This window comes from Alligator sinensis, unplaced genomic scaffold (assembly GCF_000455745.1).
Source record: "Alligator sinensis unplaced genomic scaffold, ASM45574v1 scaffold1232_1, whole genome shotgun sequence".
Classification (NCBI taxonomy): Eukaryota; Metazoa; Chordata; order Crocodylia; family Alligatoridae; genus Alligator; species Alligator sinensis.
Genome location: NW_005842537.1, coordinates 956,624 through 971,821, shown reverse-complemented (window position 1 = coordinate 971,821; position 15,198 = coordinate 956,624). Strand labels below are relative to the sequence as shown.

The 15,198-nt window shown below is 40.0% G+C and overlaps 1 protein-coding gene across 2 annotated transcripts in view; it reads right to left on the bottom strand.

The window, feature by feature from the left end:
• CCDC138 (coiled-coil domain containing 138) overlaps positions 1–15,198 on the bottom strand; it is a 60,502-nt gene that overhangs the window by 38,589 nt on the left and 6,715 nt on the right. For both annotated transcript variants that reach the window (XM_025213564.1, XM_006031890.3), the window contains 8 exons: positions 14,480–14,618; positions 12,813–12,925; positions 11,327–11,511; positions 7,600–7,758; positions 5,850–5,969; positions 3,627–3,704; positions 3,434–3,544; positions 1,049–1,207 (listed from right to left, as the gene is read on the bottom strand). In XM_025213564.1, coding sequence (XP_025069349.1) covers positions 1,049–1,207; positions 3,434–3,544; positions 3,627–3,704; positions 5,850–5,969; positions 7,600–7,758; positions 11,327–11,511; positions 12,813–12,925; positions 14,480–14,618 — 1,064 coding nt within the window. The remainder of the gene's footprint in view (positions 1–1,048; positions 1,208–3,433; positions 3,545–3,626; positions 3,705–5,849; positions 5,970–7,599; positions 7,759–11,326; positions 11,512–12,812; positions 12,926–14,479; positions 14,619–15,198) is intronic.

Sequence of the window (15,198 nt, the reverse complement as noted above, 5' to 3'; positions counted from 1 at the left end):
CTTCATAAAATTTTCAGATATTCCAAATCAGATTCTGGCTAGAATTTATTCAAGGTAGTCTTACTTTTCTTGTTAATATTTTTGATAAGCAATGATTATTTCTTTAAAAAAACAATGTTTTCAAAAATCAATATTTATTTGCTAAATATTTATTATTTATAAAAACTTGATAGAGCAGGATTTTGAGTGTGTGTGGTGCAAAGGAGGGGGAGTTGGGTTTTTTTGTTTGTTTTGTTTTGTTTTTACAGAAAGACAGAACGGGACTTTTAGCCATTTCTAACTTTTTTTTCCACAGTAACAGCTGTTACTCTTTTGAACACAAAAAGAGATTTACATGTATTCATCAGGAATTAATCTCTTTTATCAGATTTTTATGCTATACTGAAGTTTTGATACCTAATACAATCATATAATGTTTTACATACAGACAGAGAATATTTGTGGGCACTTAGCCCAAACATATCTATGCTCCATCTCCCTTCCAAGTCCCTTCCATCCCAACTATTCCATTCTACTTCTCCAATCATAAGCGCACATTATGTATAACAGTATTAATTCTGCCAACTATTTTTGTGTTGGACCACTGTCCTGTCTATAACACCAAACTATTCTCTATCAACTCAAGCAATATCCATAACTGATAGCGGTGGGGGAAAATAATTTAGTAAAGGATAATGCAAAGAGGGATTAAGAGGTTGAGAGGCCTAAGTTAAGGTTAAGGTAAACTATTTGATATTCAGATAACTATAAAGCTGCTAGACACTGTTCAAACCTCCAAATGTGTCTGTATTTTTTTATGAAGCCTCTAGAAACAGACCACAGGAAACGCATCCCATTCCTGTTGGGACGAAAACAATTTGAAAAGTACATCTTATATAAGTACTCTGGAGAAATAAGGATGGGTCACTATGTAAAGATGCCTATGTAGCTATCTTCTATATTTCTACAGCATACTATCCCTTTCTTGGCTAGAGGTAAAAGTAAATCTTACAAACAAACAAAATTGCACAACAAAAACAGAAATCCAAACCTTTTAATTTTCTTTTACCTTTGCACACTTCTCTTGTGTGTAATTTTTTTGGGAGGTGCACATCACTTTGTGACTGTCTTCTCTTTCTTCCTCAGCTTTCATTTTACTGAGGTACTGATCTGAGATCCAATCCATAAGAACAGTTAACAGGTCATAAACATGCAAATTAAGTGGTACCTGTAACACATCCATAACATTAAATATTTTAGTCTTCAAGTTGACAATGCTTATCTGAAGCATACTGTTCAATATTAAGACCTTTCGATCAGAAGAGACTGATATGTCACAGTATAAAAACAACAGTTTTGAACATTTTGTTAAATATATTTGGAGGGTCTCAAACAAAAGAGCTTATGCCATGGGTAGGCAATCCCTGGCATGGGTGCCAGTGGGACACAGTGTCGTGGTAAACACACACAGCAAACTTTAGGTCAGGTCAGCAGAAGCTTGGTTTATTAGAGAGTGCATTCTGGACAGACTCATACACAACTGGAGAATTGTGAAGAGGTCTGACCTCGTACAACAGGTTAGGCAAGTTCATATAGAAAATATGACATCATAAGCATAGCTACGATATAACCAATCAGCATTTGCCATGACTTTGTTAGTAAAGCGCAAGTATTCTTGACACTCTGCCCAAAAATGTTGCTGACCCCTGGCTTATGCTATTATTTCTGACGTTTACTGAATAGCACAGTACAGCACATGTATACATATTCTGTAAAAAGACACATAATAACAGATCCTGGGAAAGCATTTTCATACACAAAAATGGATCCATTTTTATCAGTCTGCTCATAAGAATCAGGAAAGGATATGAAAGACAACTACAAATTCACAGAAAGTTTGAATGTTGCCACTTTTATTTGGGAAAATTCAGATGCACTAAAAAAAATTCACATCACTTGTATGGATCTCACAGCTGTTAAAATGTACCTCAGTAACTTCCACTGAACAGTCCAATAATGATTAAATACAGAGGAAAGAAGAACAAGACATCACAGTATTACACTTACCAATTTTGCCTTCTCCAATATATAAACTCAGTCCCAAAGAATAATATTCTTTTCAGGCTTATCAGGGAAAAAAAATGCTTTCAAGGAAGTTTGTGGCAGCCCTCACCATTCTAATATGATAACGGGCTTTGTCTGTCTGTCTGTCTGTAACGCCTTTGGGGAACTGCGTATGTGCTGCTTAGAGGGACCATGGCAATTGGCTGCGGAGGTTCAGGCTCCTCAGGCAGGGAAGCAGGAGCCCCGCTGCTCTGCAGGAGGCAGGTAGATGGGGAGGGAGGAGGAGCCACTGCTTCTTCGGGTGGAGAGAAGCCCCGCTGCTTTGTGAGGGAGGTGGGCAGGCAAATGGGGGGGAGGGAGCCTCTGCGCTAGAGGCTGGAGGAAGAGGTGGCGGTGGCGGAGAGACTGTTTACATGGCTGGTCCTGAAGGGTGAGCAGGGGGTGCCATGTAAACACTCCCTGAAACACTGTGTCATTCATGACAGGCAACTGGCTAGTAGTGAAATATTACAGAATACTAACTAAAGGCCAAAGAGTAACTATCAAGATAGAAGAAAAAAAAAAAGTACCTTCCAAGATAGAAAAGAAGCTAATCATACTACAATTAATACTGAACACATCTGTATTAATTTTATTTTCTCCTTACTAGAAGCACAATCACCTATGGAAGTTTTCAGAGTTAATCTTCTTGTACACGACATAACTTACTAGTTTTCCTTTTTGGTTAACTATTGCAAAATAGATATAAAGATATTGTGGTATATATTGCAGAAGTATGAAAATACACTGGATGCATCTACATGTGCATGAATGCACCTTTTCTAATGCGAATTAAAATTTAATACCTCCAATGTGAGATACTAAATTAATGCGCATTAGACTGTGCTATTGTTCAGTAGTGCATTTGCATGCCTTTTTAGTGATGCTTAATGCACAGTAGATTATTTTATTGCGCATCAGCATAATGTCACTTTTTTATGTGACGCTTTAATGAGGAGTAAAATAGTCTACTGAGCATTAAAGCACACGTGTAGATGCACCCACTTAAGTACTTTCCAACCCCAAGACAGTACAACAGAGAAAAGGGGATGAAAGAGAGGACGAGATGATATACAACACAAAAGAAAAAGGTTATTGTGTTGGTGTACTACTTCTTTGTTAAACACTTTTTTTCATCTCTATACTCTAATTTATCTACATTTCAATTCCAGTGCTCTATTGCCTTGAAGACTTTAATCCTTTTCCTTGATGCAAAAAAATAAAATCAGTAAATGAGTTTCACTAGTGTCATGCAGGAAAAGCAAAGGAAATGGATGTTTAAAAAGAAACCAATATCTAATGACATTTAATAAGAGAGAAGGGCTTTCTTTCTATTTTGCTCATGCCTTACCTTAGCAATTTTTGATGTTGATACCATTTTTTCCTGCTTGACAGGTTTACTTTGTTGCATTGCTTGAGAAACATCTTTTGACTTCTGTATTATCAAAAACTCATGCTTTCTCTATAAGACAGCATATAAATAAATTATATTTGACTTGTCTATTACAAGAGACGAAGCAATAAGGAAGATCTTCAAATCTTACTTGTAAATTCTCTAACCGGGCTTGAACTTTTCTTGCTTCAACTTCCAACTTCTTGTTCTGCTCACTCACATCACTTAACTACAAGAGTAAAAAAAAATTTTAAAAAATCCATGGATTCAAAATTCATTCTTTTTTATGTAAAGGTTGTTCCAAAATCATTTAATGTCTTTCTAGAATATCAGATTTATTAATCAAAATATCATGGTTACATCCTCTAAATGTGAAAAATTCAAAATCATGGACTTCTTCATAAAATAACCTTACCAGCAAGAGGCTAGCAAGAGCTTGAAGTCTATAATCAATGTGAAGTACAACAATTAGCTATGTTTTGTAAACTGAAAACTCACAATCTAAACACTAGATTTCTATTATACATAGGCACAGCCAAATACTAAAGTCTTACATTTAAAAAATTCCATTTCATTTTGAAGATAACATACAGAGTTATCTTAGTGATTATGCGGTATATAGATACATACATGTTACTGAGTAATGATTAAGGGTATATTTATTACTTTCAAAGCACTACACATATAATTCATTTATCCAAAAACCAACCTCTGTGAAAAAAAGAATCTCTCTGAAATAACACTATTACAGCAAAATGAGCATATGAAAATCTAAGGGCCATGTCTCAAATGTTAAATGCACTTAAAACATGAGCATCCATGTGTCCAAGCAGCAAAACATGCCAAGTTTTCTAGTATCATAGCAAATTTATTACTCTTTGGGCAAGGAGTATCTCTAGATCGTATTAAGTAACACATGCACATCTACCATTAGCTTGCTCCACAGAGATAATATAAGCAATTTTCAGCCCTCCAGCATCCCAGGATACACTACATCCAGCCCCACCCACTCCAAGGGCCTGTCTAGTCACCTACACAAACTCTACTGTTCCCAGGGTGGTATCGAGCCCAAGGCAACCCCCCCACCTGCCTGGAGAGGTGGAGGGGGCAACCCCAGACCACACAGTACCACACCAAGCACCCACTGAAAGCCTCAAAGTTCAGTGAAGCCTGCTGGGAGGCCTGTTCACCAGTCCTCTAGCAGCAGTGTATGAGATGTTTATTTAGGGTTTGAAGTAAACATTGCCATGCAACTACTCAAAACAAGTGCAACAAGGCCCTCTATGTAGAGCTACAAAACTATAGTCCAGTTACTAATACTTATTTTTTCTCAACCTAGTGGTATGAAGCAGAATGAGATTATAAAAATGTTCAATGATCAGTCACCAAAAAGTGGAAATGTAAAAAAGCAAATGTACTATTACTTTCCTTCCCCAAATGCTGAAAAAATTCTCTATAGAGTATTTGTGCAAAGACAGCTTGAGGTAGCCAAGTCTCCCACTTGGTAACTCTTATCATTACTCTGCAGGGTAAGCTGAATATAAATCAGCAGTTAGAAGATTTTGCAGCATGCTGTAGCAGCAGACAAAATAAATTCTTCATCTTCTCCCTTCAAATTTAAAATTGTTTGACTAAATGTTAAACTGAACAACAGAAGAAGCAGCATAGGTTATTTACTTTATACTGCCCCATATGTGATAAACCACAGATTTCTGTACTGACAGCACAGACACCCACACTACAGAAGATGTGCTGAAGGAAGTCAATGGATTTGGCAGTTGATAGGAAAACAGTAAGGATAATTACAGAGTGGGTTAAACACTTTAGCTGGATGATAAAATAGTGAAAATATCTGAAGATGAAAATTTGTGTGAATTCATAAAGACAATAGTGGGGAGTCATACCATTACACACAATTTATATTTTCTAAGTTTTCTTTGCAACCACATATGCTAGAAATATATAGAACTGATTATATAATACAGTTTAGCAGCAAAAGGAGAATTCCACAACACCCTGGCATGCACAAGCACCTCCCTATATTATAAATAAGGCTAGAGTTGCATTCTTTCCCTTTCCTTCAGGATTTTATCCCTGAGATGTCCATTTGTTTGAGAAGATATTATGACATCTTTTTGCATATGAATGACCTATTGCTAGACCTTCAGAAGAATAACTGCAATTTTTTCAGTATTTGGAAATGATAAAAAAAGAAATCAATTACATTTCAAGTTTTAGGAAAGGAAACAGAAGATTATCTCCATTATCTAAATTTTGCTCAATAGGGCTGAAAATATGACATTTTAGAACCAATTTTAAATTATATTTAGAAAATTCCAAATTGTTCTTGAACTGGTATAAATACCAATCTTGCCTGTTTTCTTAAGGAGTCATTCATTTCCTTCAAAGTGTCAAATGATGATTTGAGCCTCTTGTTTTCTTTAGTCTTCTCTCTCAATGCATCTGACAGCTGTTTAACTTCTGTCTCATATTGCTATAAAAATAAGAACTTTTAAAACATGACTGATGACAGAATACATTAGAAACAACTTCTGATATCAGTATGATTGAAAATAAGTACCATTTAATGTTAACATAGAGGACCTAATTTTCAAAGAGCATATAGGCATTTTCTTTGTTTGCCCTAGGGCCCCTGGCCCCAAGCCTGCAGCAGGCAGCCCATCCTCACCGCGTACAAATCCGGGGGGCACATGCCCCCCATGCCTCCCCCAGGGGGCTGTCCCTCCTCTCCACCTTCCCCATGTCCCCTGGATGAGTTGCCTGAGGCTGAATCCCACACTCTGTCCCTGCTGGGCAGCACCTGCCCCTACCCCACTCCTTCTCTCACTGTGAGGGCCTCAATCTGCATGCCCCTCCCCTGCCCCCCACAGACTTATCAGCAGGACACTGCTCTCAATGCTGCCAGGCTGCATTTCTGGCAGCTTGCATGCTATGGCTGCATATGTGTATGCGGCATTTAACGGTGACATTATCGGCCCAAAAAAAGCTGATTGGCGGTAATGTTAATCGTCCTGTTATCGGTGCTGATCTGATATGCGACTGAAACTAGAGGTGCACCGATATAATCTCCAATTCTTCTTTCTTACATGTAATCCAGGCTATAGTTAAATTTAATTACAGTAGACCCCCATTTTACCTGTATTCGACTTACCCGTGACTCACATTTACACGAATTAATATTAACACCCAAGCAGAAAAATACACCAAGCTTTCAAGAGCAATTATCTATGGAGGACTTTCAAGAAGTTTATCAATGAGACAGAGTCAAAGGAAAAGACAAACATCAAAGAATTTTGGAAGAAATGTAACATCAAGATGGTCATAGACATCATCAGAGAAGCCTGGAATGATGTTACACAGCAGTGCCTTAATGGTGTCTGGAAAATCATCTGGCCTGCTGTTGTGAATGATTTCCAAGGCTTCGCTGCTGATAAATTGATCAGTGATGCAAGGCATGAGATCGTCAAGATGGCTAAGAGTTTGGGCTTTGAGCAGGTTGATGAGGAAAATGTAGCTGGGGAAAAGCAGCAGAAAAGCTTTACAGGGACAAGCGGCGCTGCTTGGTGTAGTCTTCCTTGGACAAGTTCTTCAGGAAGCGGGACAGCATTATCTCGACTCAATCAACCAATGTTTTTGTAATAGAATAAATAAAGTATTGGTTGAAAAAGGTTTTATTTTGGTACCTTTGGTGTCATAAATGTGAGGCCTAAGGAACGCAACCCCTCACTTTTCTATTATTTCCTATGGGAAAATTCACCTCGAGTCACGTGAATTCAACATACGCAAAGTTTCTCAGGAACGCAATATACGTGTAAGTCGGAAGTCTACTGTATTTTTTCAGAAAAAGGTAATCTTGTTTTCATAATAGAGCAAAAGATAATCCAGAAAACAGACTGTTAAAGACATCTCTTTGAGAAAGCAGATGTCATAACTAAAATACATACCACACACCAATGTTATTTTGTACTGACATAACTTTTAATTTGAAAAAAAAAAATCACCAATCACTTTACAGAAAAGATAATTTTATACATGACAATAAGCTAAGGATATCTGTATGTAATTTAAATGGCTGGTGCAAAGTAATAAACAGATTAACATACCTCCTTTATCATTTGAAATTTTGCATGGACTTCTTCCTCAACACCCCTTATCTTAGTCAAAGCAGCTTCATGTCTGAAAAGCAATGCTTCTCGTTCAGCTAAAAATTGTTCTCGTTTCTGAAGCTGCAGAGCGTATTCCTGTTGTGCTGAATTTTCTTGCTGTATTAAAAATTGACAATAAAAAAAATCTTTAAAAAAAAAAATTAAATTACCCTAATCTGTACTGAAACATTGGTGTTTTCTCCAGAAATAATTTTCAATTATAAAAAGAAGACACTGTATACAAGGTTCACTGAGTAAAGTCTCCCTTTCATGTACAGAAACACAGCACAAAAGATACTATTAGCATCTCAAAAAAGTCTTTCAATGGACTTGGTTATGCTCTGGGGCTACTCAGCACTTTTGAAAATGAGGTCACTTCCATTTAGGTGCTCAAATATTAAGTACCTACATCTAAAAACGTTGGCTATTACTACTAATTGCAATATATTTACATAGTGTCTTTTATCTGAGGCTATCAACCACTTGGAAGAATCTATTATTCCTAAATTGCAGCACAATAGAGATGTGAAGACTCATAGTCCCCTTCCCTGGCCTCTAAGCAGAATGAAATGCTGCATCGTTAAACCAGCTTTTTGTTTTCCAGTGTCTCTTATGCTGTATTATGATACCAGGCAGAGGGAAGAAGCTCTTCACTATGAGAGTTGCCAACTTGTTGAGGTGGGCTTTAAACTTGATACGTCTGGGGGCTGGGGAACAGGTTCCACTGCTGTGCACGAATCCTCTAGCTGCAATGACACACAGGAGGGCATTCAAGCTATAGACATCCAGATAAGTACTAAAATCTTGAGAGACAGGCAGCATGACAGAAAACCTGAGGCAACTAGGAAGGAACTTAAGTGTCTTTATTGGAATGCCAAAAGCATGAGAAACAAACAGGAGGGACTGGCACTCCTGGTTGACGAGGAATACGATCCGATTGGGTTGATGGAGACCTGGTAGGATGACACACATGACTGGGCAGTGAATACTGAAAGCTATAGGCTTCAGGTCAAGAAGGAGGGAGGAGGTGTGGCCCTCTATGTGAAAGAGCAGTTCCCCTGCCTGCAGGTTATGTTTGACAGCAGGGAAAGGTCCCTTGAGACCCAATGGGTCAGGATACAAAGGGGACCAGGACAGGGAGACCTGATGGTGGGAGTCTACTACAGGCCTCCCTCCCAAGAGGAGGTGTGTGATTAGGCATTCTCCAGAGAGCTTATTGAAGCAGCTCGCACTAGAGACATGATTGTCATGGGTGACTTCAACTACCCTGACATCTTTTGGGATGACCATTTGGCCACTAGGTCAGCCAACTTCTTGGCAACAACAGACAATCTGTTTCTGAAAGGCCACTCTGGATTTAGTGCTGACCAAGGGGGAGGACATCATAGGTGACCTGAGAATTGGTAGTACTCTGGGCAACAGTGATCATGACCTGATAAGGTTCACCATTCACTGTAAGACTGGGAAATCAGTCAGCAGAGCAGAAGTCCTAGATTTCAGGAAGGCAGATTTTGGCAGGCTAAAGAGGCTAGTTGGAGAGGCCCTCTGCAACCAGCAACTGGAAGATTTTGGAGTCTAGGAACAGTGGTGCTTCCTTAAGGAGGCAATTCTCACAGCTCAAAAACAAGCCATCCCCATGCAGACAAAAAGCAGGAAAGGAGCCAAGAGACCCACTTGGCTCAACCATATTAGGGAGCTATTGACAAAGAAAAAAGCAGCATATCAGGAACGGAATGGAAATCAAGCTGGCAACCGGCATAAAAGACAACAAAAAGTCCTTTTACAGATACATATGGAGCAAGAAAATATTGGGATCCACTGTGAGACCTCTACTGAATAATCAGGTGCAGCCCATAGTGAATCCCCAAGAAAAGGCAGAAGTACTAAAAACATACTTCACCTCGGTATTCCTGAAATCAAATGGGAGCTGTTCAACTGACCAGAGGCCCAGGGAATATGAGGAAGACAAGATGTTATGTGAAATCAGTCCTGAACAGGTGAGGGATCTCCTACAACATTTGCACGCTTTGAAGTCTGCTGGGCCAGACAACCTGCACCCGAGAGTCCTGAAAGAACTGACTGAGCTTATAGCAGCACCATTGGCCAAGCTGTTTGAAGAATCATGGAACTATGGAGTGATCCTGGATGACTGGAAGAGGGCCAATGTGGTGCCCATCTTTAAGAAAGAAAGAGAAGAGGGATGACCCAGCAAACTACAGACCAGTCACCCTGACTTCAGCCCTAGGTAAAATCTTTAAAAAAAATTGTTGAGGAGGCCATCAATCACAAGCTGGTAACTGAAGGGGTGTTACGATATGACCAGCATGGCTTTGTCGAGGGTAGATCACGCCTAACTTGGTGTCCTTCTACGACCAGGTAACTGCCATCTGGACGAAGGATATGAGGTTGACATCATTTATTTAGACTTCAGTAAAGCCTTTGATTTTTTCCCACAGGATTCTCTCAAACAAACTGGAGGGTACTGGGCTGGACCAGTCTGCAGTGAGATAGGTGGACAACTGGCTTAGAGGCCACTCCCAGAGAGTTGTAACCGATGGGATGGCCCCATCCTGGAGGCCCAGCTCCAGTGGTGTCCCCCATGGATCGATGCTTGGACCTGTGCTCTTTAATATATTTATTAATGACTTGGATGAGGGGGTGGAAAGCTCAATTATTAAGTTTGCGGACGATATCAAGCTATGGGGAAATTCAGGCACATGAGAGGATAGGGCAAAGATTCAGGATGACCTTGAGAGACTGGATTCATGGGCGAAACAAAATCAGATGAGGTTTAACAAGGAGAAGTGCAAGGTACTTCACCTGTGTAGGAAGAACCCTCACCATAACTACACGATGGGTGGCAGTCCACTGGCTGGCTCAGAATCTGAATGAGACCTGGGGGTTACGATCCACCAGAAGATGAACATGAGCCAACAGTGCAATGAGGTCGCCAGAAAAGCAAATATAACTCTGGCATGCATCAGCTGATGTGTGGTCAAGAGATTCAGGGAGGTACTCCTCCCTCTCTATTTAGCATTGGTGAGGCCTCAGCTGGAGTACTGTGCCCAGTTCTGGGCACCACACTTCAAGAAGGATGTGGATAAACTCAAGAGGGTACAAAGAAGGACCACCCATATGGTTCAAAGCTTGGTGGGTAGGCCCTGAGGATAGACTTTGGGATCTGAGCCTGTTCAGTCTGAGTAAGAGAAGGCTAAGAGGTGACTTGATAGCCTCCTACAAGTACATCAAGAACTAGGGGAACAACTCTTCAAGAAAGCACCTCAAGAGAGGATGAGGACCAACGGGCATAAACTAATAGAAGGTAAATTCAGGCTAGACATAAGAAAAAACTTTTTCTCTGTACAGGTCACCGGAATCTAAAACACACTCTCAGCAGAGGTGGTGCAGTCACCCTCCTTGGAGGTGTTCAAGATGAGGCTGGACAGGCACCTTGTCAAGACTGTCTGAGCCCAATAACTTCCTGCCCATGGCAGAGGTCCGGACTTGATGATCTTACAGGTCCCTTCCAGTTCTATGGTTCTATGATTCAGTGATATTAAAAAAAATTAGAGTTTTAATCAAACTGATGGGGTGGATGACACTGACAAATTTTTGTAGTCTTCATCAACTGCAAGTTCCTTAGGAAAGGCATCTAGTAAACTCTTAAGTCATTTCCAGTTCGTACCTGCAGTTTTTGATGTATAACAAATAACTCCTCATAAATCTGTTTGATATGAGATGGTATCAAGCTCTGACCACTCAATGCTTTAGTCTCTGGCCTGCTCCGAGTCTTCCTTCCTAGATCACTGCTGGTATTGTAATCGCTACCTGTGACTGTATTTGCTGCCAAATTAGATGGTAAGGTGACATCTAAGAAACAAACAAACATAACAAACCATTTTATATAAAAAGTAAGCCTGGTAATTTAGACTAGTAAACTAAATGAGTAATTCCTGGTACATGAAAAATGGAAACATTTTTTAGGCTTTGTAATTGGACATTGCTGTACCAGGTACCAACATGAAAAGTTAACCTCAATATGTCCTGACGTATTCATGCAACAAGTACTCATTGAAAACCTTTACACCTTATTTCCAGCTATTCGTTTTGATTATCTTTCATCATTAGTTTTCTGACCAGTGTAATTTAATAAAATTATACCTTCTAGTTTTAAAAAACCAGATTCTAATCCACCTCTAGGATACCCAAATGGCTGTACAAGTGGTAGGTGAAGGTAGTCCGCTACCTCCCCCTTACTTGGCAAACTCAAAGCCAGATGAACAGCAGTCCTGCATCAGGCCCTGCCAAGTGTGTGGGAGCCAATAGCTGCTGTACAAGTGGTACTGCTGGGGCCTGGCTTTGAGCTTGCCAAGATGGGGGAGCCTACTGGCTCCCCGCATTTGAGTTGCACCATGCCTGGCTTTCAATTTTTCAGTGCATGTGGAGACTGGGATAACAATCCTGGGCTCCATATGCACTGGCAAGTTGAAAGGGCACTTCTGACTGTGCCAGTAGGACACGATTAATATCTGATCCCCAATCCATAAAATCACACTTCCTGCTATGCAAGTGTGGCATGGCAAGATTCTTGGGATCCAGGATTAAATCCCAAGGCAACATTAAATTAATGTCTTTCAGGGGCCCTAGGGCCAACTGGAACACTTCATAGTTATATTTTTCTGGGAAAGTATAGTAATTACAGCTTCTTCTCCAAGTACTTGGATTTTTACTTTCTGTTTTGTTTTCTTACCCAGTGACAGATCACCCTGTCATATGGACCACCTGTTCTTAAAAGTGAAATGAAGTTGGTCTAATAAAAGATACCAGATTCACCCAAAGAACCTTGTCTGCCATATTACCATGGCTTTCATTTTATCTGATTGTGGACTAACAATATGCAGTAACTGAAAATACTTTCCAGAAGACTTTAAAAAACGGCTATTATTTGTATGTAAATTATAAAGCATGACTGGATCTGCTGAAATAGTTTAAGGACTAAGTGCAGTTATATAAAATATTATCAACCAAAATTGAAATAGATTTTCTCAGTTACAGTTTTAATGAACTGTAAAAATAAATATTAATTGGATTCCCTGAGAACTCTAAATCGAGCTTTGATTTTTCATAAAAATAAGAGTTATGAGACAATAATGATTAATATTTTGTTTTACCTGTTTCTGTGTGCATGGCTGTATTTTTAATTATATCATTTCCATAAACATTTACAATATCCTCTTCTTCTAGCTGACTTGAATCATGAAGATAATTTAGCTCATCATCAAAGCTAAGAAATATAAATCAGTGATAGTAATTTGAAGTTATTCAGTGCCATTGTAAACTATTATGCATGCAATTTAAAGAAGACTTGCACAGAAATACAAATGTTTCTTAATTTAACTTATCTATATTTTACTGAACACAAATAGACAACATTAAGTAATTTCCAAAGTAATTTAAAATCTCTTCAGGATGAAAGGCATTGTTATCCATCAGATTTTAAATACTAGCAAAAAAAATGGGGCTGATCACTTCACAAAAGAAGTGCTATAGATTCATAGAAGTAGGGTTGGAGGGAACCTGAGGAGATCATCCAATCCAACTCCCTGCCCTAGGCAGGAATGAATACAGGGCTCTTATGACCCCTACTAAAGTTAAGCTCAAATGACCCCAGCTAGGTAATCAAGCCTCCTTTTAAAGACCCCTAAGGTAGGAGCTAGCACAAGGGCGGGCAATTATTTTGGGCAGAGGGACACTTACTGAATTGCAGCAAGCCATCGAGGGCTGCATGACAGGCAGCCCAGCGCAGATTAACATTAATTTTCTAAATTTTTTAGGGGCCCTGCGGGCCAGATAAAATGACCTGGCAGGCTGCATCTGGCCCCCAGGCCGCATTTTGCCCACCCCTGAGCTAGCACCACTTCCCTTGGAAGCTGGTTCCAGATCCTGGACGCCCTGACTGTGAAGTAGCGCCTCCTGATGACTAGCCTGAACCTACTCTCAATCAACTTGTGGCTGTTATTCCTTGTTACTCCAGGAGGCGCTCGGGGGAACAGGGTCTCACCCACTCCTCTCTGGTCCCCCGTGGTAAGTTTACAGATGGCCACCAGATCCCCCCTCAGCCTTCTCTTGTTAAGGCTGAACAGGTTCAGGTCCCGCAGCCTCTCCTTGTAGGGCCTACCCTGCTGCCCCCCGATCATACAATTGGCCCTCCTCTGGACCCTCTCGATGCTGGCCTTTCAACTTGCCAGTGCATATGGAGCCCAGGACTGTTATCCCAGTCTCTACATGCACTGAAAAATGCCAGGTATAGATAAGTACATTTTTTATTTTTAATCTTCACTTGCATGGGAAAATTAATGCAGACTAAAACATATTTCCTGCCTGTCCCCTCCCCCCACCCCCTAAAACAGGGTACCCAGAGAAGAAACTTTAGGAAGCAATATGCTGCTTTACCCTTTGGCATAAAAAGGTTTTAAAATGATCTCTTTGGAATCTTCAGAAACCAACTTCTTTCTAAAGATATTTCAGACAATCCTGTCAATTTGAGCTGTTTCTCCTTTTTTGCTCCCATCCTCTTTTTATAGTATAATCCCCACATCCCATTAGCTGATTCCAACACATACACATGAAACTTAATTCTACAAAATCATTACTGAACAAAGTAACAGGAGGACCGAAAAAGCTGCTGAACTGAGTACACAGTACTGTAATATACTACTGGATCAGACTGAACATGCTATCCAACCTATTAAGGGCTTTCCTAAATTTGGGGGGGGGGGGCAGGGGAGGAGGATAAGCAGTATAAAAAGAGTTGAGCAGAGGAGGTAACGATTCTTACCAATCCAAGTTTTTAAACCTCTTACACAAATCGTCGAAAGGTTTGGTGTAGTACTTTCTTCCTATTTGAGCAGATTTTGATTGTGAAGTATTTATGGACAAAGAAATAACTGTATTATCCAACGAGCTGTCCAGGTTACCTATAAATAAATCATATTGTTAAATACTTGATTTTGCAGCTGAAAAGCACATTAAACCAGCATGGATCTATCATGGTTTAATATAATTTTTACCATATGAGCAATACCATTTAAGAAAGCAAAATCCTGAATTATATTAGCAGGGGTTTGGGTTGTAGCCGTGTTGGTCTAAGGACATAGGCAGACAAGTTTCCTTGGGTGAATTTGACATCTTTTATTAGACCAACCCAAATGGTTGGAGAATAGTTATTAAGCAAGCTTTCGGGTTCAAAAACCCTTCGTCGGGCTAAGGAAGCTTCAGCAGTTGGTGTGTGCTCTTCCTGGATGGAATGAAAAGTAAACAAGCCAGAGGCTGGGCTGGGCTGGGGAGTCAGTTGCCAGGCAGATTGTAATGTATCAAAAATCCAATGTCTATGTTTAGTCCATGATCTCTAGTATCCAGCAGGTTGATGAAATGGAGCTCATAGGCTCGTCTCTGGGAAGTGCTGTGTAAGTTTCCCTTGAGGATCAGGACTGAGAGATTGGAGAGAGAGTGGCCCTCCTGTGAGAAATGTGCCTCCACCGGTAATTGAGTGTTTCT